The 22,389-nt window shown below is 22.6% G+C and overlaps 4 protein-coding genes across 4 annotated transcripts; 2 read left to right on the forward strand and 2 right to left on the reverse strand. All coding sequences in view use genetic code 6, as the record gives it.

The window, feature by feature from the left end:
• Positions 1–200: 200 nt before the first annotated feature.
• TTHERM_00616490 (cyclic nucleotide-binding domain protein) lies at positions 201–4,057 on the reverse strand. The gene is made up of 2 exons (XM_001024719.2): positions 2,770–4,057; positions 201–2,412 (listed from the first exon to the last, which is right to left on the reverse strand). The coding sequence occupies exons 1-2, from the start codon at positions 3,964–3,966 to the stop codon at positions 304–306; spliced, it is 3,306 nt and encodes a 1,101-aa protein (XP_001024719.2). The 5' UTR covers positions 3,967–4,057; the 3' UTR covers positions 201–303.
• A 1,805-nt stretch (positions 4,058–5,862) lies between these two features.
• TTHERM_00616500 (hypothetical protein) lies at positions 5,863–10,550 on the forward strand (the record flags this gene model as incomplete). Its single annotated transcript, XM_001024720.4, has 8 exons — positions 5,863–6,529; positions 6,588–6,761; positions 6,825–7,220; positions 7,361–8,037; positions 8,130–8,766; positions 8,825–8,890; positions 8,956–9,762; positions 9,829–10,550. The coding sequence occupies exons 1-8, from the start codon at positions 5,914–5,916 to the stop codon at positions 10,548–10,550; spliced, it is 4,095 nt and encodes a 1,364-aa protein (XP_001024720.4). The 5' UTR covers positions 5,863–5,913.
• Positions 10,551–11,410: 860 nt separating this feature from the next.
• On the reverse strand, positions 11,411–15,293 carry TTHERM_00616510 (cation channel family protein; the record flags this gene model as incomplete). The annotated part of the gene is made up of 4 exons (XM_001024721.2): positions 11,411–12,859; positions 12,958–13,098; positions 13,161–13,397; positions 13,446–15,293. The coding sequence occupies 4 exons, from the start codon at positions 15,291–15,293 to the stop codon at positions 11,411–11,413; spliced, it is 3,675 nt and encodes a 1,224-aa protein (XP_001024721.2).
• A 4,890-nt stretch (positions 15,294–20,183) lies between these two features.
• TTHERM_00616540 (hypothetical protein) lies at positions 20,184–21,341 on the forward strand (the record flags this gene model as incomplete). Its single annotated transcript, XM_001024724.1, has 1 exon — positions 20,184–21,341. The coding sequence occupies one exon, from the start codon at positions 20,184–20,186 to the stop codon at positions 21,339–21,341; it is 1,158 nt and encodes a 385-aa protein (XP_001024724.1).
• Positions 21,342–22,389: the final 1,048 nt, after the last annotated feature.

Raw genomic sequence — 22,389 nt, forward strand, 5'->3', positions numbered from 1 at the left:
ATTATATTTTAGTTGTTTGAAATCTGTGCTTTTTAATATCATAGCCAAATATCATAATTTAAAGATCTTTAAAAATCAATTATTATTATTACACATTTGCTGTATTAGTTATGCCATACACTAACTTTCTTAGAATTATAAATAAAGACTTACAAATATTAGATTTTTAATAATAGCTAATAGAATTAATTTAAAAAATCACATATTTGATATAAATAAATAAATAACATAAATAATACTTTTAATCAAAAATAATTATTTTAAAATTGAATAATATATTTAATACATATTTTTATTAAACTTTCAGCTGACTAAGAATTCTTCTTTTTTTTTAGAAAATCCTTTAATTTCGAAGTAATCGCTTTGAAAAAAGTCATTTTTCTTTTTCACACTCTAAAATTCTTTTTAAGATCTATGACTTCTAAAACCAATATTATGAGTAAACATTTTTTATTCTTCTCGACTCTTTTGCATTAAATCAATAGATAATCTAGGACTTGCGAAGTTCGATTTTGAGTTTGAGTTTGTAATTTCTAGATTTAGTTTATCAAATTTTTTTTTGGATATTGCTTATTCTTATGAAGGAGACTATAGTGGAACTGTAAAGCTATGACTTTATTACTTCTAAATAGTTTTATTTTATAAAGGTTTACCTAACTTTTGGCATTAATAGATAGGTTAGAGTTAAAAGTGATCGATGCTATTTTGTGAATTATGCTCAGTTGACAAAAATATGGATTTTGATTTTTCACATTTCTTTTTCTTATGAAGATCAATATCAATTTGATAGTCGTTGCTCTCTAAGTCATTTTAATCAACAAGCATATAAAAATTCTTTAATTTTTATTATCTTGGAGTAGTCATTTAAGATTTTATTTTAGAAATAGAGCTTTGCATATCTAAAAATTTGTCAAGCTATTTTGGTTATCCTAATTCTATTTGTCTCTAACTTTAGAACTATATTGAAGTAGCAGAAATTTTTTCTGGAGATATGGACTCTTACTTTTTTACTTATAGCAAATTCATGCTGCTTTTATGCTTTTATACATTATTTAAAGGTATTTGAGTACTCTGCTCATTTGATACAGTTTTTGTTTATTAAAGTTAATTAAAAACAGTTGATATTAATTTTGGTTTGGAAGAAATCAGTTTATTAAGTCTTTTTTCTAACAAACCATATCTACTACATTCCATATTTCCTTTAAATGTTTGTCTTACTTTTTTAATGTAAGAGGGATCTTTTTCTTTTATTTGATGATTAATTTTTTTATCAAGCTATGTTTTCAAGCCCTAGTCAAACCAAAATTAATTTTACCCTGAAGGTGAGGTAGGTTATCCTTCATCCTCAATATGCTCATCGCTATAAGTTTAAACGTTTCTGAATATATCGATGTCTTCGAACATTAATTTTAAATCTTCATTATTCTAGTTATTATTTTACTCACTCATTATTGGTTATTTATGTTGTAATCTTTTTTGGCTGCTTAAGTATCCATTTTATTAGATGCTACCATTTTGTTACTGAGAACCTTCATCAATCAATTAAAGTGAAGGAATGTGATTATAATACATATTGGGATTTTATTACTAATTATCTTAAAAATTTTTAAAAGATTGTTCTGACTTATTTGCTCCTTAAATATTTGAAGAACTATTTTTCAAAGATAGTACTAGTGTCTTAGACTAAAAATTTTATTGAGGCAAAAATTGTTACATAAAATTTTGAGTAGTGTTTCTACAGAAAAAACTCTTTCGTTCAGAATTATTAGGAGCTCCAAAATCCTTCTAAGAACTACTTCTAAAAGTATTTATATTTTTTTAATTTAGTTCTAGATTGAGCTTCTTTGCTGAGGCTACACTATCTATTCTCTCTAAATGATGCTCTAATTTTGAGTGAGCATATTTTTGCATGGCAATTTTGAAGAAAAAAAACTCATTTATTAGCTTTAGTAATTAGCTCTTTTATATTACATAAACTGTTACATCTGTCAAGCATTTTGCAGTGTATGTACGAAACTTTTTATTGTAAAAAAGATCTTCTGATCCAATAAATTCTTTTGCTGAAACTATTATATAATCTAATTAGCATGTCTTTAGTTTTCCTTTCTTCGATGTAGATGGATTTGTCAGAGAATCATTCAAGTTGTTATGATTACTCTCGATGTCATATGAATATTATTAAGTTGTCTCATTATAAGTAAATCTTATATGTTTCGATAATTAAAGCTCTCCTTTCTTTATTAAATAAAGAGAATCTGTGGGATCTCCTTCCTAGAAAAGATTCCACCCTTAATTAAGTTTAATCTTAGTAGAAAAATCTAAGACAATTTAATTTAATTATTCAGGCTTAATCTTATTCTCATTAAAGCAGAGGCTTTATTAAAAAAATTTCACCTTCTTTTCCATCTTATTCTATATTTAATTAAAAGAAATTGAGACTCTAATTAATATTTTTACTGATAAAAAATAGAAGAAAAATTATAATCACTGGTTGATTTTTTTAGTAATTGTTAATTACAATTACACTCTTATTAATTTTCAAGAATAATAAACTTTTCAATCTAAATTCTTTTTAAAAATTGATAACAAAAAATGTATTTTGGTTTTGTGTGTGTGTTAAATTACTAATTTTTGCTAATATTTTATTTTTATTATTTTATATATTTTGATTATTTCTTAGTAAAATTGATGCAACTGCTAAAAAGTAGAAAATGTATGAATTGTTATATTAAAGGAGATTGAATAATTCTAATATTGTTAAAATCTTACGTAAGATATTTCCCTGATGAGTTCTTCATAATCAGACTTTTATATGGAAAGGACGATAGTATCTTGAACAGCTAGTATCGTAGCAGAACGTGGTTTTCTTATCAAAAGTCCAAAATCACCAAAAACTTCTCCATCTGTTAAAAATTTGATGTGGTTATATTTCATAATAGTAACTTCATCTTCTACTAAAAAATATTATTTCCAGTTAAATATTTCTTAGCGAGTTAAAGGGATGCCAGGAATAATTACATCATGATCTTAATACTAGTAATCATCTAGTCTTTTTTTTTTCAATAATATATTTTTCTTTATTTGTAGAGCGGGTTAAAAAGGAGATACTGTTGTGATTTTTTTAATATTTTGATTAATTTTAATTTGCCTTTCGCTGTTAATTTGCGAAAAATTAGACTTCTTCCTAGACTGCATTGCAGTTAAGGGAGAGTTATATTCATCATAATTCTTTGAACTATCTAGGGAGTGTTAAGATTTTTCAAAATCATTACTTTTATCTAATTTTTTTATATTATTTTTATTTGTGCTTATATTAGGAAAGTTCAGAAGAAGTGAATACTGATTCTATTCATGTGTCATTTTTTTTAAAGGACTCTCAATAGAATTACTTGAGAAAGAATTATTCTAAAGCTCTTCTTTGATTTATGCAATTTCATTTTTAGATTTAGGCACTAAAACACTCACTTTACCCTTTACAATTAAGTAGAATTTATCTGGACGATCTCCATACCAAAACACAGGTTTGCCTTTTTGAATTTTTTCTAATTAAACACAGTTTGAAATTTAGTTTAATAAGGATTTATTATATAATTTAGTTTTTTAAATAAACTGATTTGATTCTATCACTCTAATAATGGCTTTTTATTCTTTCAAATTGCGCTAATAAATTGGCTTTTTTAGAGCCATCAAAGCATTTTTTATTTTATCATCCATACTAAGAAATGGATTTTCAATTTCTTCTAACGTAGTTTACTTGTTGAATTATCTAACTATATTTTTGTTCATCTTTTCAATCTCATCTTAGTTTAATTTAGATTAGCTTCCAAATATCAAAGCATCTTCAATCTTTAAAGGTATTTCCCTATCGCTGTCTATAGGAGAAATGTTTTCCAATGACATTTAAATAGGAGCTTACAAATAATTTATTGAATACGCTTATTATTTATCGCTCGGTTATTCAATCATTAAAAAAAAGCTCAATTGAATAATAAATAGTTAATGTTAAGGTATTTATTAGTTTTTTGTTATTTAGTTTTTTTGTATAAATTATTAAATCCTAATTTCATCGTAATTACTTTAATTTATAATAAAATTAACATTTAAAAAACAGAATAAATATCAATAACCTAAAATTTGTAAACATTCTAATTATCTATTAAGAAATTGTAATGTAAATATCACAAAAATAATTAAGCCTATTAACTTTTTCACTTATCAAAACCACCAAGACTTTTAATGTATTTTGGTATATTTATTTTGATTTTATGATGAAGTGTTTTGTATAGTTATATTAAGAATTTTACAATTACTGAGCAAAAGTCTTAGCTAGTAAATTATGTATAATCTTGATTTACACTAATAGGAAATTGGTAAATCTATCCTTTAAAATTTTCAAAGAATTTTTAATTAATTTAAGATCATCCATCCAGGCTTAGACTTGAAATAAGTCAATTAATACCAATTATCTTTAGATACCATTGATTCTAAATATTTTATTTATATTTAACTATAAATCCATTGATATCTATGTAAAATTATTTGATCAAATAATACTTTTATAAAACTAAAGACTTACCTCAGATTATTAAAATTTTTTTGTTCATTAAAGTTTTTTAATCAAAAAAAAAAAGTTAGTTTTTAACATCAATATGAAGCAATAAAGTTTTCTTAAATAAATCCTAATTTAAAAATTTCATAGACTGGAAATATTTATTACAATTTTAAAACAAGTAATTTGACAGTATAATTTTTTAAAGAATTTATATTGATAAAAGATTCATTAAAATGAAATTTTTTTACATTTTTTATGATTCTTCAATTATATAAAAACTAAGCTTTAACTTTAAATTTATATTTATCATCATTAAATTAATTAAAAGTAATTGAGCCATAATAGCCACTAAAATTTGTTTCAAGCAAAAATTAACACTAGTTACATTGATTTTAATAATAGCTACTCTATTTTTAATGAACTAATTAGTAATTTAAAATTTTTTACCAAAATTATTATTTTATTTATTGCTATTATATTAACATTCTTCTATCTACTTTATTGTAATTTGAGAGAACTCACTTCTATTTACATTATACTGCTTAAAGAAAATAATTTTATATCAAACAAAATTTTAATTTTATTTTAATGAATACTTTCATATTAAATAATCAAAATGCAGTAAATTGAAATAACAAAAAATTCATTTTTTAAATTTGTAGATAAATTAATCTATTTATTCTCTGAAAGACATGAATCATTAAAATCCATATTTATGATTCCATTATTTTTTAATTTTAAATTATTTACTTCATTTATAATGTTTACTTTAATTAATTTTTAAATATTTTTTTACTTAATATAAAATTTGCTAAGTTACGTGAAGGAATTAAAGAAATTGATCATCAACAATAAAAACGAATTAACTTCTATTTTTATTATTTAAAATTTTTCTATAAATTTTTATTTATTTTTCAAATATTAATTTGCATAATAAATTAATAGAATTTATAATATTAATAAAGTTTATTTTCTATCTGTTTGTTTGCAAATAAATAAATCTTTTATTTAGTTTTTTTCGTTTTTGTGTTTTTTTAAAATCTAAATATAATAAAAATTATTTATGATTCTACTAAATTACTTAGAAAATATCAATTGCACAATTTCTAGAATACCTTTATTTTATTATTTTATATATAGGCAGTGAGTAAATTTATTGTCATTTAAAAACTTTTTAATTTTATAAGAGATGATTAAAAATAAGTAATTAAATTAAAATGATCCCAACCCATCCTTCTAATAATTTGATAAAATATTAATTTATTTTTGTAGATTTATGAAGATTCTAATTTATCAAATTTTTTCTTTTAATTAAAAAATAAACAATTAATATAGAAATCCCTGATTGGAATATAGTCAGAATGATATAGCTTTTAAAGAAAAGAAGAAGTTAATGGTTTTTTGAAAGCAGCTAAGAGTTTACTGAGCAGGAAATTCATGTTAGATAAGAAATTCTCTCTAAACAAGAATAAAAGAACATGGAATTTTGGTAGAAATGCAAAGAACTTAAAAAAAGGCCTCACCTTTTTTAAACAGAAAAAAAAATAGACTTAGATCACTACTAAGAAAAAGATTTTGATGAGAAAGATGTCATAGTTATCCCAATATCAACAAAGAAGAACAATTTAATAATCAATTTAGAAGACTCTCCAATAAGGCATGAGGATCACCAACTAGTAGTTTTAGAGGACATTAATGATTGTATAGATATCAGCCAAGATAATATAGTACCGAACTTCTAAATTGAAAGAGCTAATGGAAATTTATTGAATATATAAATTGAAAAAGACAACGAAATTACAAGTGAAAAAATGATCAATGACACATTTTAAGCTGTCAAAGATAATCATGAAGAGTCGAAAGTAAATGAAGATATTAATGCTAGTTAAGACACTACTATATTCAACAGAACACTTGTCTAATAATTCATTAATGAGAGAAAGTAAGCCATTACCGAAAATTAGGTAGCTATAGAAGGTAATTTATATTTTAATTACTAAAATTACTATAATTAAACTTGTTTTATTTTTATTAGAAAATATCGACAAGACAAAAGAAGCAACTACTGAAACAAATTTTAACCTTTAAACAGAAAAATAAGTTCAAATATAACATCAAATCAATGAAAACTAGATGTAGGATATTTCATTTAATTAAGGTAAAGCAGTTGTTAGCGTTTCATCAAGTAATAATCTATCTGAAAATTAAAGTAATTGTTTATTTATTTTAAGTTTTTAAATTTAAATAAAATCTCTTTGAATGCATTAAAAAGAAATTTAAAGACCAATTGTAATAGAAGAAGATAAGATTAATGAGGAGTAGAATAAATTGGATGATGAATGTTAAGAAGATTAAGCCAACTGGATCTGGCTTCCTTTGAAGGCTCCATAATAAATTCCTATATCTTACTTTGCCGATTGGAAATTTAAAGGTTAGGATAAAGTTAATTTGGAGTATGGAAAAAATTATGATGCCTCTACTATATTTAGGATGCTATTTACTCAGCCTTTATACACTCACATTATTTAAAATATTTACAAAAAATTTAACAAGAGAATAACTAAGAGAAATATTTTCAAAGATCCAATTGAAATAAACTCTTATGACATAGATGCATACATATCACTTTTACTCCATTCTCAATGTTTACAGCATCCTAACTTAATCAGTATTTCTTTTCAAATTATTTAAAATAAATTAATTTATTTTATTTCAAGTGTGCTTTTGAAAACGAAATTCAATGATTTTTTTTTTTGAAATTTTTCCCAATTATTTTAGGATTTTTATTAATTATATTATTATTTATAGATACCATAAATAAGATAAATTAAGACATGGATCATCACATTTTAGAGTTTATTTAAAATAACTTCTCAGTAGGAGCTAAAGTTTAAGATGAAAATGGCTGTTTTAATGAAATTGCAAAGATTGAATAGTTTATTTCTATGGTTAACTAAAGGTTAAAGTAACTAGTTTAACCAAAAGAGTATCTATAATTGTTACATAAAACTATAGAAGGTAACTATTTTAAAAGCAACTCTCAATATTTTTTGGATGAATTCAGATTGTATGACTATAGTAACTCGTTTATCGTTGATGTTTAATTTGATAAAAGTACTCCAGAATTGAAAAAGTCTTAAGATTATGTTTAGAAATTAATGAGGGTGTAAGCGAATGTGCTTGATAATTATAAAGGTAAAGGTCATAAAGTTGTTATTCAAAATCAGCTATTTGATGCTGATATCCTTCGTAGTTTGAGACACTAAAACATTGGTGTTGTTACCAGATCTCATATAGAAAATATTTAATTTACACCAAAATAATTGAAAATTATTTCTGAAAATAAATTATTCAAAAATTTTTTCTTTATTTATGAAAGAGAAGTATAGGCAGTTATAACACCATATTCTTTTTCTCATAAATACGCATTTATTTCTAATTTTTTAGGTCTTGAAGATACAAAAGATTTAGCAAATCCTAAAATGGTATTCTATTTTTTCTTTATTGATATTTTTTTTTAATTCTAAAATTATTTTTTGCTTTTTTATTGAAAATTATTTATTTATCATCAAAAAAGCAACAAATTTATTCTGAAAAAGGAGTTGTACTAGATTACAAGGATATTAATCCTAGAGATGTTGAAGGAGTTAAGTGGGATTAATTAGTCTTCTTGCGTGTACTCGATGTTATTGTAAAAAATACCCACTCTTTGTACCAGTACATTAATAACGATTCTAAGATTACAAAGGAGTAAATCATAAAAGATCTTAAGAAACAATTTCTATAATCTTACTAAGCTCATAGAGAGCTCTAGCACAAAATATGTATTGAAAAGATATCAACATCTAAGGATTTTAGGGTTCACTTTTGGGAAGAAAATTAAGGAGGTAAGAAATAAGAGTGTATAGTGTGCCACACAAAAACTAGAAATTATTGTATTCAATGCAGCGAAAAAAAGAAGTAAATTATTGGATTTTGTGGAAACTCTAACTGTCTGCAAAAGCATAATGAGCTACCTGCTAAATTGCTCAATTAATAATTTTAATCTGTTGATGTTGATAAAAAGAAAAATCAATATGATAGGCCATATGAAAGTGCTTCAGAAAGCGGAGGAGGATTTAAAAGTAAACTCGGATTCCGTCCTTTCGATTCTAATAAAGACTAGAGTTCTTTTAAATCTTCTTCAATGAAACGACTCGATGGTTATTAGAGCGGTATACATTTTTTTCTAAAACATAAAGTTAAATTTAATTTTTATAAACAAATTTATAGAGGCCGTCTCAAGTATAAAATCGAAAAACTTTTCTATTTACTAGCACGATGATGGATTTAAGTCAGGTAATTTATTTAATGAGTTTGGAAGCATACCTTATTTAATATCAATAATAAATAAATATTCTTAGATGCTGGTACATCGTTTAATATTTTCTCTCACAAAAAGAAGAACAATGAAAGTTAAACGTTTAAAACTATTCAGTAGTTAGCAAAAGAACATGACAGCTAATTTAATTCTTCTAAAAATATTCGTTCTTATAATAATGAAAATAGTTCACTTGCAGATGAAATAATCAACGTTTACCAAAAGAAAAAGACAGCAAGTTCGAATAACCTTGATAAGAATTCACAAGAAACTCAATTACCTACAAAAGATGCTTCTAATTAGCTAAGAGAGGAAGATAAAAATTATGCATCTGGAAGTGAAAAAGTTCCTCTTAAATTAAGAGATTTTGCTCAATTAAAGTCAAAAGGAAGTTTATCCGATATTGAAGGCCAATCTAATAATAGAAATTAAGATAACTAAGGTAGAGGGGAAACCAAAAATAACTAAGAGAAAAAAAAGAGGCAAAGCAAAGTACCATGGTATAACACAGAGATGGAAGAAGAGGAGGATCGTAAATTTAAGGAGTAGGATCGCAGAAATGCTTAGCAAATATTATAAAACCCAAAAGTTAGAGAAATACTTTTTGAAAGTGATAACACTAAGAGAAGTTTAGCAAAAAAACTTGAAAAAAATTAAAAAATGGCAATTGAGTCTAAATTATAAGAAAAAGAAAGGAAGACTGATTCCAATAAATAGCAACAATAGTTTAGCAATACTCATCATTAATCTAAAAAGTAAGTATTTTAATTTGAGCAAGAAGACCATGAAAATTAAATCGAAAAAGAAAAAAATTCTTTTGGAGGAAAAAATCAGAATTTCCCAGAACAAAGTAAAAAATAATTTCATTTTTTAAAAAAAAATTATTTTCATCTTCAAAAATTTTTAATTGTAAAAGAAACTAAAAGCGAAGTCCCCAATATTTTGCAATAATCGTAATCATTTGGCATACAAGCAACTCCAACATTGGGAGATAACTAGACTGCTTCTTTCTCTGCTCAAAATCAATTGAAAGATAAAAATAATTTGAAAGAAACAGCTACACATGTAGAAAAGAAAAGATTCTAATTTGAAGAGGAAGAAGATGATGCTCCAGCAGTTTAAAATAGTATTTTATCTTAAGAAATAAAGCAACTATCTAAATCATAATAATCTATTCATAATTCTATTTAAGAAAGTTAAAATAATAAAATTTTGAACAACTAGGATTTAGAAAACAGTTTAAAAATAAGCTCTTAATAATCTTTATCTAAGAAATTAGAAAAAGATAAAAGCAACAATATAATTATTGATACATAATCAAATTAATCTTCTGAATCGAAGGGAAAAATTGTTTAAAGCCAACAAAAATTTAAAAGCACATCCCTTGAAAAATCTGAAAACTCCCTTTAAGGGATCATAAAAATATAGAAAGGTAGTTTTTAGAATATGGAAGAAGTATAGAATGGCTTGTAAAATATTGAAAAAGATAATCAAAACTAAAAACTATTAGAAACATCTAACATTTCATCATAAATGAGCAAATAAGAAATAATAAATCAAGAAACTAAGAAGTAAGCTAGAACGATTATAAAAGCTCTCCAATAAACAGGGAACAACTAACTAATAAGTAATAAATGAAAATTAGCTTAGATTTTTATATAAAAATATTATTTGGATATTTGTAATTTATAATATTTTTTATATTGTTCATTAAATATTAGAAATATATTATCACATTATTTTAAATTTATTATATATTTATTAATCTTATAATTAAGTTTATTCTGGTAGCTTAAACTGAATAGGTTAATTTGCTATGAAAATAATTTAATAATAACTGAATTTAATTTGAAATCGTTAAAAAAGATGAATTATTTTAGAAAAATAGAGGGATTAAATTTTGAGCAAATAAAAAGATTTTCTAAAAAATAAGTTTTTAAATCTCATTACTTTTTGAAAAAAATAACTATTTTACCAATAAAATATGCCAAATTCCTTCATTCTTTATTAATCATATTGATTTGTAAATCCTTCAATCTCAAGCAAACTTTTGTAATCTTTTATGCAATAATGACTTTATTTTGCTTATTATAATTTGGTTTTATGTTTTATTAGAATGCATTTAAACCTTTAAGAAAGAGTTAACTGATGATAAGAGTTGACATTAATTAATTTTACAATTTATAATTGATAAATGAAAGATAAAGATAAAGAGATAAATATAGATAAATAAAAATGCAGAATAAATTAAACATAAATAATTTAATTATCTAAATACTTTATGTGGTAGGAGGATACCTCATTTTATAAATATGATAGTTTTGTAGAAATCGAAATCAAAGAAAGTAAATTAAATTTGATACTGTAACTAACCAACATCTTTTTTCACTTGAAGGACAACTCAAGTATGAAGTTGAAGTTTTTTGATTAAAAAATTTATTAAAACATTTTTATGAAATTCGAAATATATATTAGCTTGATAAAATAAGTAAAATTTTTCATTATTTCTTATTAAGTTAAGTACATTTCCTCTTATATGTAATATCTTGGCTTTAGTTATAGTTAAAGATGGTTTGTGAGTAATTCATAAAGGGAAAATAATATTTATACTCTTTAATCAAATCAAAATCACAAAGTTATTAAAATTTTTCATGCTTTTCACTATTAGGATAATTGTGGACGAGACCAGCAGAATTAATTAAATTATTATTTTGTTAATTATTTTAATTATGATTTTATTGATTTTACTATCCTTCTGAAGGTATAATATTAAAACTATGCATAAACTAACCTTTTTATGATATTATACTTGGCTAAGGATCTATTTTTATTTACGTCATTGATACAATATTATTTTTTTTATTTTAGTTGCTAAACAATTAGTTTTAGTTTTATTAAACTGAAAGATTTTGATTTTAATTCTGAGAATTATGTAGTATCATTTACAATTAATTAATGATCTATAATAAGGTCATATTATTATTGTTATTTTATTACATCTACACTAAGTCTGTATTTGTGCTATAGATATCTTGATTTGAGTTTGCTTACTGCTGAATTAAAATAGGATTGTGAGTCATTATAGATATTCTCCGATTTACTTATTATTTCTATTACTATAGCTGAGGATTTTGGTTAATCTCTTTGGCACTTGTCTTTAAGCTTGGCATTTTCATTATACATTTGTCTATTTTATCTCGCTAGCTTGATAAGTCTTTATCAGATGAGCTTTTTTGACTTTCATCATCTTGTTCTAAATCTGAGGTTACAGTCAAGTTATTCCAAAGGTTTTTCTTTAGTGGGGAAAGGATAATATCTACTTATTCATTAATTTGCTAAGCTTATAAAGATTAAAAATTTTATTAATCATTATTTTGAGTTTTAGCCACCTTGAGTAAAATGTTATCAATATAATTTGATTCTTTACTTCCACTTAAATTGTTACCTTAATTTATTTGGTTATTTTGAAGACAAACAGTTGGAGGATTCTGAAAAATTAAAGACTCAGTATCTAAGTCTTCGAATGAATATTTTAATTCCTCCATAGAATTAATTTCAATGTATTTATCAGAATTCATCTGTAGTTGAGGAAAATATCTGAAAAATTAATTATCACTAAAATTTCTATTAATTAAATCTTAGAAAGTTCCTAATCTATCTCCCATAATCATATATGTAAGCTAGATTCTGAGTAATCGAAGTGCTTGTTTAACTTCTTAGTTATTAACTAGAGAGTTTTACTTTTTTTCAAGAAATCTTTTCTTCTTACATCTATTTAAAACAGGAATATTATATTGCTCTTTAGCAATAAGATTAGGTTTATTCGGCATGTATCTGATCAAGTTACAGTTAAGCACTGAATGGCTGTAATTTAAACAGGATAAGCATTGCTCTCCTAATGTTATACTTTCTTACAAATATTTATCTCTTATCATGCAATATTTCTCCTAAATATTCAAATATAAAATCAATAATGTATAAATTAAATAGTTTTATTAATTTTTGAATGGATTTAAAGTTCTTTAAATTTGTAAAAATGAGCTACATATTCATCTTTATTTTGTTTAAGTATCCTCTAAAAGTCCTCTTGATTGAGAAATATGATTTATGTTATCTATTTGCACCTAGCAGTCACCTCGTGTATTTTATCAACAAAGAGTCCTTAGTGGTTAAATGAGTCTCCTTTCTACATTTAGTAAATATTATTTTAAAATATAAATTATTTATTTATTAACATTTTTTAATTACCTTCAGAAAACCTAAGGAAATATTATTTTTACCTTAAACCTCAATATCAAATTCAATTTATCCTTTGTTGATAAAAAAAAAATTACTGTTTTTCTCTCCTTATTTAAAGATTTCTTCGCCAGGCCCATAAGTTTTTTCTTTCATTAAAACAGACAGTGATTACAAAAAATCTTTTGAGAAATTCATACTAAAAAGTTTAATTTCTTGCAATATTCTTCCATAATATTCTTAATAAACCTTAAGTAAAAAATAATGATAAAAAGTCAACAAAAATTCTAAATTTACTTGTTATCGGAGTTTCTAGGGTATCGATTACAAGAAATTCTCTCCTGATAACGAATACTAAAGCTCTTTTTCTTATTTGATTGTAAACTCTAAAAATTTAACAACTGAAATTTAAATTGATTTTGAAATTTTCCTTTCCTCCATGTAATTGACAATTTCAAACTTCTTTTAATTATATTTTCCCTCTTATCGAGATAACTCTTAAAATAAAGCACCTATTGTATTGACAACATATGCAAATGTTATAGCAGAAATAAGGACAAAAAATATAACGTAAATTCTTTCGTTAACCGTCTTAGGTACTATGTCACCATAACCAACTGTGACCATAGTAATAAAAGAAAAGTAAAGTGCTGTTATATATTAAATTTCCCAATCTTAATTTTATAAATTGTAAAATTAGAGCCAAGTTTGATCTGAACTATTATAATTCTAGCTAAAAAAAAAGTAACCACAAGCATTATAATGAGCTAATAAAATAATAATTATAAAAAGCCTTAAAAGTGTTTCACTAACAGGATGCTTTTATTTAAGCTAAAAGTTTTATTCAAAATGATAATAAGATTGGTATAGCCACTTAATTCTAAAAATAAAAACAAGTTCTAACGGTCCTTGATCATTAAAAACTAAAGCAATTAAAGACAATAAAATCATACTTATATTAAATAAATTGTATTTAATAATTTTAACTCTTGTTGTAACTATTTCTACTCCTTGATAGTATCCAGTATTAATTATTATTATTAAATCAGCTAATAAGAAACAAATAGAAAATATTTTAATGTAGTAATTAAGCACAATTCCAAAGCCGAAGCGAAATCCGAAAGCAATTACATGAAAAAAAATGAATAATATTTCAAATACTTCCCACATTATAGAGAATATTTCATTAGGCTTTAATATGAAGGTAGCTAAATTAAATCTTTCATTATATATTTTAGAAGTTATTACTTAAATAACATCTCCAATTACTTCAAAGTGAAAATCTCTTAATCTTCTATAATTGTACTAGGGTGAAAGACTCGTCATCTTTTTTACAAACTTCTTAATGTTATTTAGCTTATTAAAATCTGAAAGAATTTTTTTAATTTTTATTTCTTTTTAGGCTTATCTCTAAAGCATGGTTCCCTCTTTTCTAAGCACATGTTAACTTGGAAATTAATTGCAAATCCCTTCTTAAACAGTATCATTACATGCATTGACTTCATATTTTATAGCATCTTCCCCACCTTGAACTGTAAAATCGAATTGTGTTTAATTTAAGATTGTTTGATTCTATTAGTTATTTAAAGAGCAATCTTGACATTCCTAGCCAGAAGCTGCCATATATTTAAAAAAACTTTCATAGTTTTCTCCACTAACTCTCTTAGGAGAAGACTCTTTTTCAATTAGCAGACTTCCATTTCTATTTTTCATAACTCTTATCCCTGTTTTAGTAGCAACAGAAATGGGAGATTGCAATTTTGTTGAATCTCTTTTAGATAATTTCTATAATGCCTTCACCATATAAGGGTTTTTAGTTGCATTTAATATTGATGAGTTTAAGCTCAAGTCAATTAATAATTCCTAATTGTTTTACTTGCCATTATTTTTGTTGGAATCTGTAAGAGATTAATTATTGAGATCTTTATTGAATTAATTAATGTCTTCAAAACCATTATCATCTGCAATACTATCTCTTTTTATATACAAATCATAATAATCTCTATTATCTACAGAATATTGATTTGATATTTTGCTTTTTATGTCCTCTATGTTGCTGTCTTATTAATTGCAATAATAGTTATTTTAATGCTAATCGCTCTTTTAAGAATTTTAAAAAGAGTCTGATCTTTAAATATCTGACATAACTAGCCCTTCTTAAAAAGTAAATTTATGAAAAGAGTTTATCAAAAAAATACTCCTACTAACAAAAAATTAAATATACTAAACTTAATTAACAATCAATTTTTTGTTTTAACATATAAATTTTTCTATTTAATCAAAATGTATTTGATCATTATATTCATATATTAAATACAAAAAACTAGAATTATAGAATCTCAATACCATTTAGTTAACAAAATCAATACACTATAATTATATATAACAGTATTATGCTTAATTAAAAATACAATTATTAAGTATAATTTTATTATATTTATATAGCTTTATCGTCACACCATTAATTATTGGTTAAATAACTACAATAAAATTATTCAAAATTTCAATATAATATTTTAAAAATTGAACTGATCTTTGAAAGAAATAATTCTATCCAACCAACATTTTAATAAAATAGTTAATTAAGTAATGCTGAATATTATTACATATATAATATCGATCTATTATCATGAAATTATAAAATAAAAATAAGCTGATGAAAAATCTTTTTATTAATTTCAATTATTCAAAAATTAGTTTTTATTTTAAAATATTTAAAAACATTCTTATCAATAAAAACAAACTGAAGATAATCTTTTATTTAATTTAAAAACACATATTTAAAATGAATAAATTATATTGTATTTTTCCAAAATTATTTCAAATTTTTATCATTTAAATAATTTGATACTTCAATAAGTACTGACTAATTAAAATTAAAACTATTAATTAATATGTAATTCTTTCAAGCTCTCTATTCTATGATTAAATTATTAGTTATATTTCATAGAATTTAAAGATTTACACTGATAAATATTATTATTAAAACTTTTATTGTCTGATAACATTTTTGATATTTCATATAATTAAAGGATTTACATTTTAATTGATAAATATGATGAATTAATTAATTTATTTTTGATTTTTAATAGATGAGAAATGATAATTAATAAAAAATAAAATGATTAATTTATTATATTTAATTATATTCAAACACTTTATATTCTGATAAAATTATAAGTGATATTTCATAGAATTAATGGATTTACATTTTAATTGATAAATATGAAGAATTAATTTATTTATTTTTGATATTAAATAGATGAGAAATGATCATTAATAAATAATAAAATGATTAATTTATCATATTTAATAAATTATGTTCAAACATTTTATATTCTAAAAAAATTATTATTGATATTTCATAGAATTAATAGATTTACATATTAATTGATATAAATTACAAATTAATTTTACATATTTTTCATTAATAATAGATAGATTCTCAGATGAAAATTAAAAAATTTATTCAAAGTGTCAAACATTATTAATTTATTTTTCTTTTTCATTCAAGAGATCAAATTTAAATTAAATTATGGTTTGTAGCAAATTCCCAATATCTTTTTCTAATTTTGTTTTAAATTCAAGTATTTTTCCTTTTGAAGCCTCTTCTTCTTCAGAGCTCTCTTTACTTTAATTGTTAGAAAGTTATGAAATTTGTTAATTATAATACTAGCTTTATAAATCCTCTTTGTTTTACTCAGAATGTTAAATTAATTATATTATTAAATGTTCTACTAATCGTTCTTTTTTAGATAAATCCTCTTATATTTGTTAAAACATCAATAATGTACTCTCTACTTACTTTAGATATAATTACTTAAGATTTAAAATTTATTATAAATTTTGATTTTCTATGAGTTAAGTCTTATTTGATTATTTCCTCTCCAATTATTAGCATTAATCAATTTATCCTTAGCTTTCATCTTGAATATTTTAGAAATTAAAAATATTTTCTAATAGCATGTGTTTATGAGTCATATGATATTATCTAAGGCATTTTAAACAACTGAATCTAAAACCATATTCACAATTTGCTTCAATACAAACGATTGAGATATCAAAATTAGGATGAAATTTACAATTTTTATGCATATAAGTAGGAATTATTTTAACTAATACTTCTCTTTATTTGATATTTATGATAATAATAATAATAATAAATATAAATCAACTAATTTATTTAAAATTTCATAAATAGCTTTAAGTATTTTTAATCTAATTTAATAAAAATTAGACCATTCATTTTAAGAATCAAAATATTTTCAAAAATTCATAAAACAATGAATATAATTTCTTTTTTGACTATTATTTTTTATTAGTTTAAAACTAAAAGTATTAATGTTTAACTTTAAATAGTATTAATTTTTTTAATTTTGATTAAAAATTATTTTAAATAAAAAATTATAAATTTAAAATAACCTATAACACTACAATTTATATGTATTAAAATCTTAAAGTTTTCTGGTTTTTAAATTAAAAAAAAAGCTAAAATAAACCCTTTTAAGCAAAAGAATTCTTAAATTGGGTTATCAGTAAACTATAAACATCAAATTTAAACTTTTTAAATAAATTTTACTTTGATTTTTTGTTGATTAAAGTTAGAAAAGGAAATTTACTTATAAAAAAATATGATTATATTTTTCAGAAAAGTGAAGGATATAACAAATTAAATCTGAATAAATTTTTAGTAAAAAATAAATAAAAATAAGTTGATAAGAAATAAAGATAGATAGCTTGCTCATTTTTGTATTTTATTTATCACAAATTTTAATTTATTTTATTCATTATTATCTATTTTAGTTTTTAATCTTTATACTATTTTTATTATCCTCTAATAGGAAAATAATGAATTTATTTTTATAAAGATTTTTTGCTTTTCTAAATAAATTTAATATTGAAATCAGACGAATAAATAACTAAATTTAATTCATTAGAGTATTGCAACTTGAATTTTGATAAAAATGTATTCTAAGTAACTTAAAAAATAGAAATTTCTTTTTTTTGATTAGAGGGTAATACTTTAATATTTTGTATTTTTATGTAGGTCTAAATAACTATTCAATTTCAATAATACATAAATTTTACAATTTTTTTATTTATTAAGTTACCACTATTAAATTTCTTTTTGTAACTTTAAGAGTTTCTTAATTAAAAGATTTGGAGGTAGAAAGGCTTGAATCAATTAGGTTAAACTTCAAACAAAGTAAAATTTTTTTATAAACAATCGTTGTGTAATTAAATTGTTTATTTATTTATTCTTTTAAAGGATAGTGAGTTATAATTTACTTATTTATAAAAAAATTGTTAAATATTTTTTTATAAAATTGGTAAAATAAAAGTTAAATTAGTTTTTGAAAAGTCTTTTTGATTTAAGAAAGTAATTTTGCTGAAAATTTAAATAAAACTTGTTCATAATGTAATTCTATTTGAATCTGATATTTATTTCAATTAATTTGCTTTCTATTTAGTTAGATTTGTAATGTATTTAAAAGAATGATCAAATATTGATAGAATTATATCTTGAATTTTATCGAATGTTAAGGTCCAAAAAGCGTGGGTGATCAAACTTCTGATCATCTTTCGAATTTTTAATTGTGAAAGTAGAAAATTTTACTTACGTATTTTTTTTATTCAATTTAGTAAATGTAAAAAACTAGCTTTACATTTTAAGAAATAAAAAGTGCTTTAGTTTTTTATTTTTGAAAAAAATTGAAGTTGTTTCATCAAATTAAATCATATTAACTTATGTACTTCTATTTAGTATACTTTCAGTTAATCTTAAAATAAAATAAAAAATTTAACCAGTAAAAGAAGAAAAACGATCTGTATACATTTTATTTGTAAACTACAAAATTATATAATATTTAGCTTTAATTAAATATTTTTCTTATTTTTATTTAAACTCTTTATGGAATTAGACATTAGACTCTATTAAGGCCTTTTTACAATAAAGCAAATATATAGAAATCAAAGCAAATTATTAAATAATTCTAAATATAGTAAAAACACTATAATAATGTCAGCAGATGTAACCATACTCAATCATTAATTAATATTTTTTTTTTTAAATTCAGGTAAATAATTAAAAATCTTTCTAATACTGCAATATTCTTAATAATCTTTTATATCTTCAATTTGTAATAAATAAGTAACGAGAAGAGGAAACAGATCTGAATAAATTCAGTTTTACACATTTTTACTTTAATAAAAATACACAATAATGCATATTAGCTAATCAAGATTTTAAAGCAAACATTTTTATTTCTTTGAATTTATAATAACTTATTTCAATTTGAACTAATTTTATTTAGCTATTTTTTTAAAGAAATAAGAAAAAAAGATGACTGAACTATTGTTGCTTACATTTAGATAAAATAAATAAAAATACATTTATTTATATTTATATTACTATGATATAAATAAGAATAGTATTTTAGTAACTTTTAATTTAAAAAATCAAAGTAATCTATTTAGTAAAAAGTCTTACTTAATTAAATAAAGAAATATTTAAATTTTGGTAAATATTGCTAATCAATTTTACAGTATGTTTTTGTGAAATTATCAAGCGAAGCAAAAAATGCCTAAAATTAAAACTATCTCAGGAATCACTTTTTTTTTGTTTTCTCATAATTATGATAAATAAATTAATGCCTGATTTCAGGCTAAAAATTGCTGATTAATTAAAGGAAATTAAGTAAATTTATTGCATAGATAATTAAATTGACGATAAATAAATATCCGCGCTTATAGACTTTGCTCATAGAAAAAATTAACAAAGACATAAAAACTAATAAATAATGAATATTTAAATTATTAATACAATAAAAACAGAAACAAAAGAAATTCAAACATATTTGAAAATCAATCAATTTAAAAATATCTCAACTAATCTACAATACATAATAATCAAATTTTCTCTGACATTTCTTAATATAATAACAAAAACAAAGAGCCCAAGAATAATCATTGGCAACATTCCCAAGAGTTCATCCTATATTTTTGTATTTAATTTAATTTTAGAAAGTTAGATACATGGAAAATATCGAATATATTAGTGAGCTTATAAGACTCGAATATCTTCAATCTTTGTAATAAAATCGTGGAAAATCCTTTGAAACTTTACAGAGAGAAGAAGATATAATGATCACTTTCTCAGATCTAAATGTTTGGTTTTTAAATAATGACTCTGATAAAATTGATGAAATTAAATAAATATTTGACTCCTTAGAGCAAAACAAGCTTGGAAAGGCAAGCTTGAGGGATTTCATGAGATTATATTCTTAAAAACTGATGGATTCTGTTCAATCTATTCAGTCTTAGTAATTGAAAATTTCATCTCTTTAAAATGTAATTAGTAATGCTTAGTGCATTTAGCATTATTTAGCTGCTTGCGAATTTCAAACAAGTGAAGATTTATCAACACGTTCTGATTCAGCCTCTGATTTAAAAAGAACAAAAGAAAATAATTACTCTGATGATAAAAATTTACAATAAAATCAGGTCAAATATTCAAAAGAAATTCTTAGAAAAATGAGACTCTAAATAAAATTAAAAGAAATATTAAACATTGACTTAAAGCCTTCATTTTCTAACCCTAACTTGGAAGGTTATATGATCGAAATAGGGGAAGAAAAAAAGTCTCTAAAAAGTGGGTTAAACTGTCTTGAGGGTGCAACAATTAATTTCAGAGACGAAGTTATTAACCTAACAATAAGACCTAAGTGCAAAGCTATTTTCATAAAATTATACGAAGTTCTGGCTTCATGCAACAATTTGGTCGCCTAAATCATCATAGACCCTTTTTCTTTATTATTCCACTAATCTTTTAATAATCAATCATCTTAATACAACAATTTTATTTCTACACCTAATTCAATTTTTCATCTTATCCCACTCTAATCAATCAATAATAATAATCAAATTTATTGTAACCTATAAATACAAGCTTCTGTTTTCCCTCTTAAAAGAGGTTCAACTACAAATGGTGACTAAGTCGATCTAATTTCTGTTCTATTCGATGAATAAGAATGGATAAACAGCATTCTTCAAGCTCGCTCTGATTATATGAGCGAAAAACTTAATTAGGCTTTATCGAAATGCTCAAAAACGATAACAAATTTACACAGATATCTAAAACCATTCAAATCTATAAAACTTGGAGATAATTATTAAAAATTTTGTTAAATATGAACCTGACTCTCATACGAAATAGTTAATACATACCTAAACAGTATAGTAAATAATAATGATAAAAAAATAAAAAATTCTATTTAAAAGCTATAAAAATTCAAATTATCTTTTCATTGAAATAAGCTGATTAATAAATATAATCAAAAAATTGATAATAATTGATTCTTAAACAAAAAATATTAGCAAACTAACTAGTTGGGGAAATTACTCTTTTTGATTAAATCAAAGACCTGATAATAATTAAATGAGGCAAAAATTCGCTTCGAATGTTTTTTTTTAATAAATTTGAGTTGAGTCTGCAAAAAATTAACCTGTTCAAAAATATTAAATTTAAACCAGTTTCAAAGCTTAGATTGGTCGATGTAATCCTTATTTTGCAAAAAAAAAAAAGTAATTACTTCTTGAAGAATAGTTAAAATTACTTTCTATCAATTTTGAGAATAATTTCTTTTCATAAATAGCTATTAACAAAGTAAAGAATAATCTATTTAAATACTCTCAATTGGTCACTTCAGATAAAAAATTTGCAAAATAATTAATTATAGACCCATTTAAGTTATATTTGGTTCTAGAGGTTTAAAAATTAAAAGTAGTCGCTTTTTCACACTTAAAAAGTGTTTTGATTTAATTATCTCATTTACTACTCAATGTTTCACTCTTGTAATAAAATGTAAATACATCTCAAAAATGCTTCAATCTCTTCTAATTTCAGAATAAAAATATTGACTAAAATAAATAATAAAAAAATTACTATTGACTTATAAATATACTCTCCTCTCACCTTTTATCAAATCAGAACAAATTACATTAAAAAATATTAATATATTAATTTTCAATTTACATCATCTTATTTACTACAAATTTTATATTTTAATGTCTCTATTTATTAAAAAATGTTAAAAAATTCATTAGTAAGATATCTCCATCTTTCATTATTAAATTATTTATAAAAAGGCACTAACTTTTCTTCTTTTTATCTTAGTTTTAGTTCTAAAATATTTCAGAATTTTATGCATAAAATTTGATTCTTTAATTTAATAAGATGAAA

The sequence above is a fragment of the Tetrahymena thermophila genome (assembly GCF_000189635.1).
Source record: "Tetrahymena thermophila SB210 genomic scaffold scf_8254378, whole genome shotgun sequence".
NCBI classification, from domain to species: Eukaryota; Ciliophora; class Oligohymenophorea; order Hymenostomatida; family Tetrahymenidae; genus Tetrahymena; species Tetrahymena thermophila.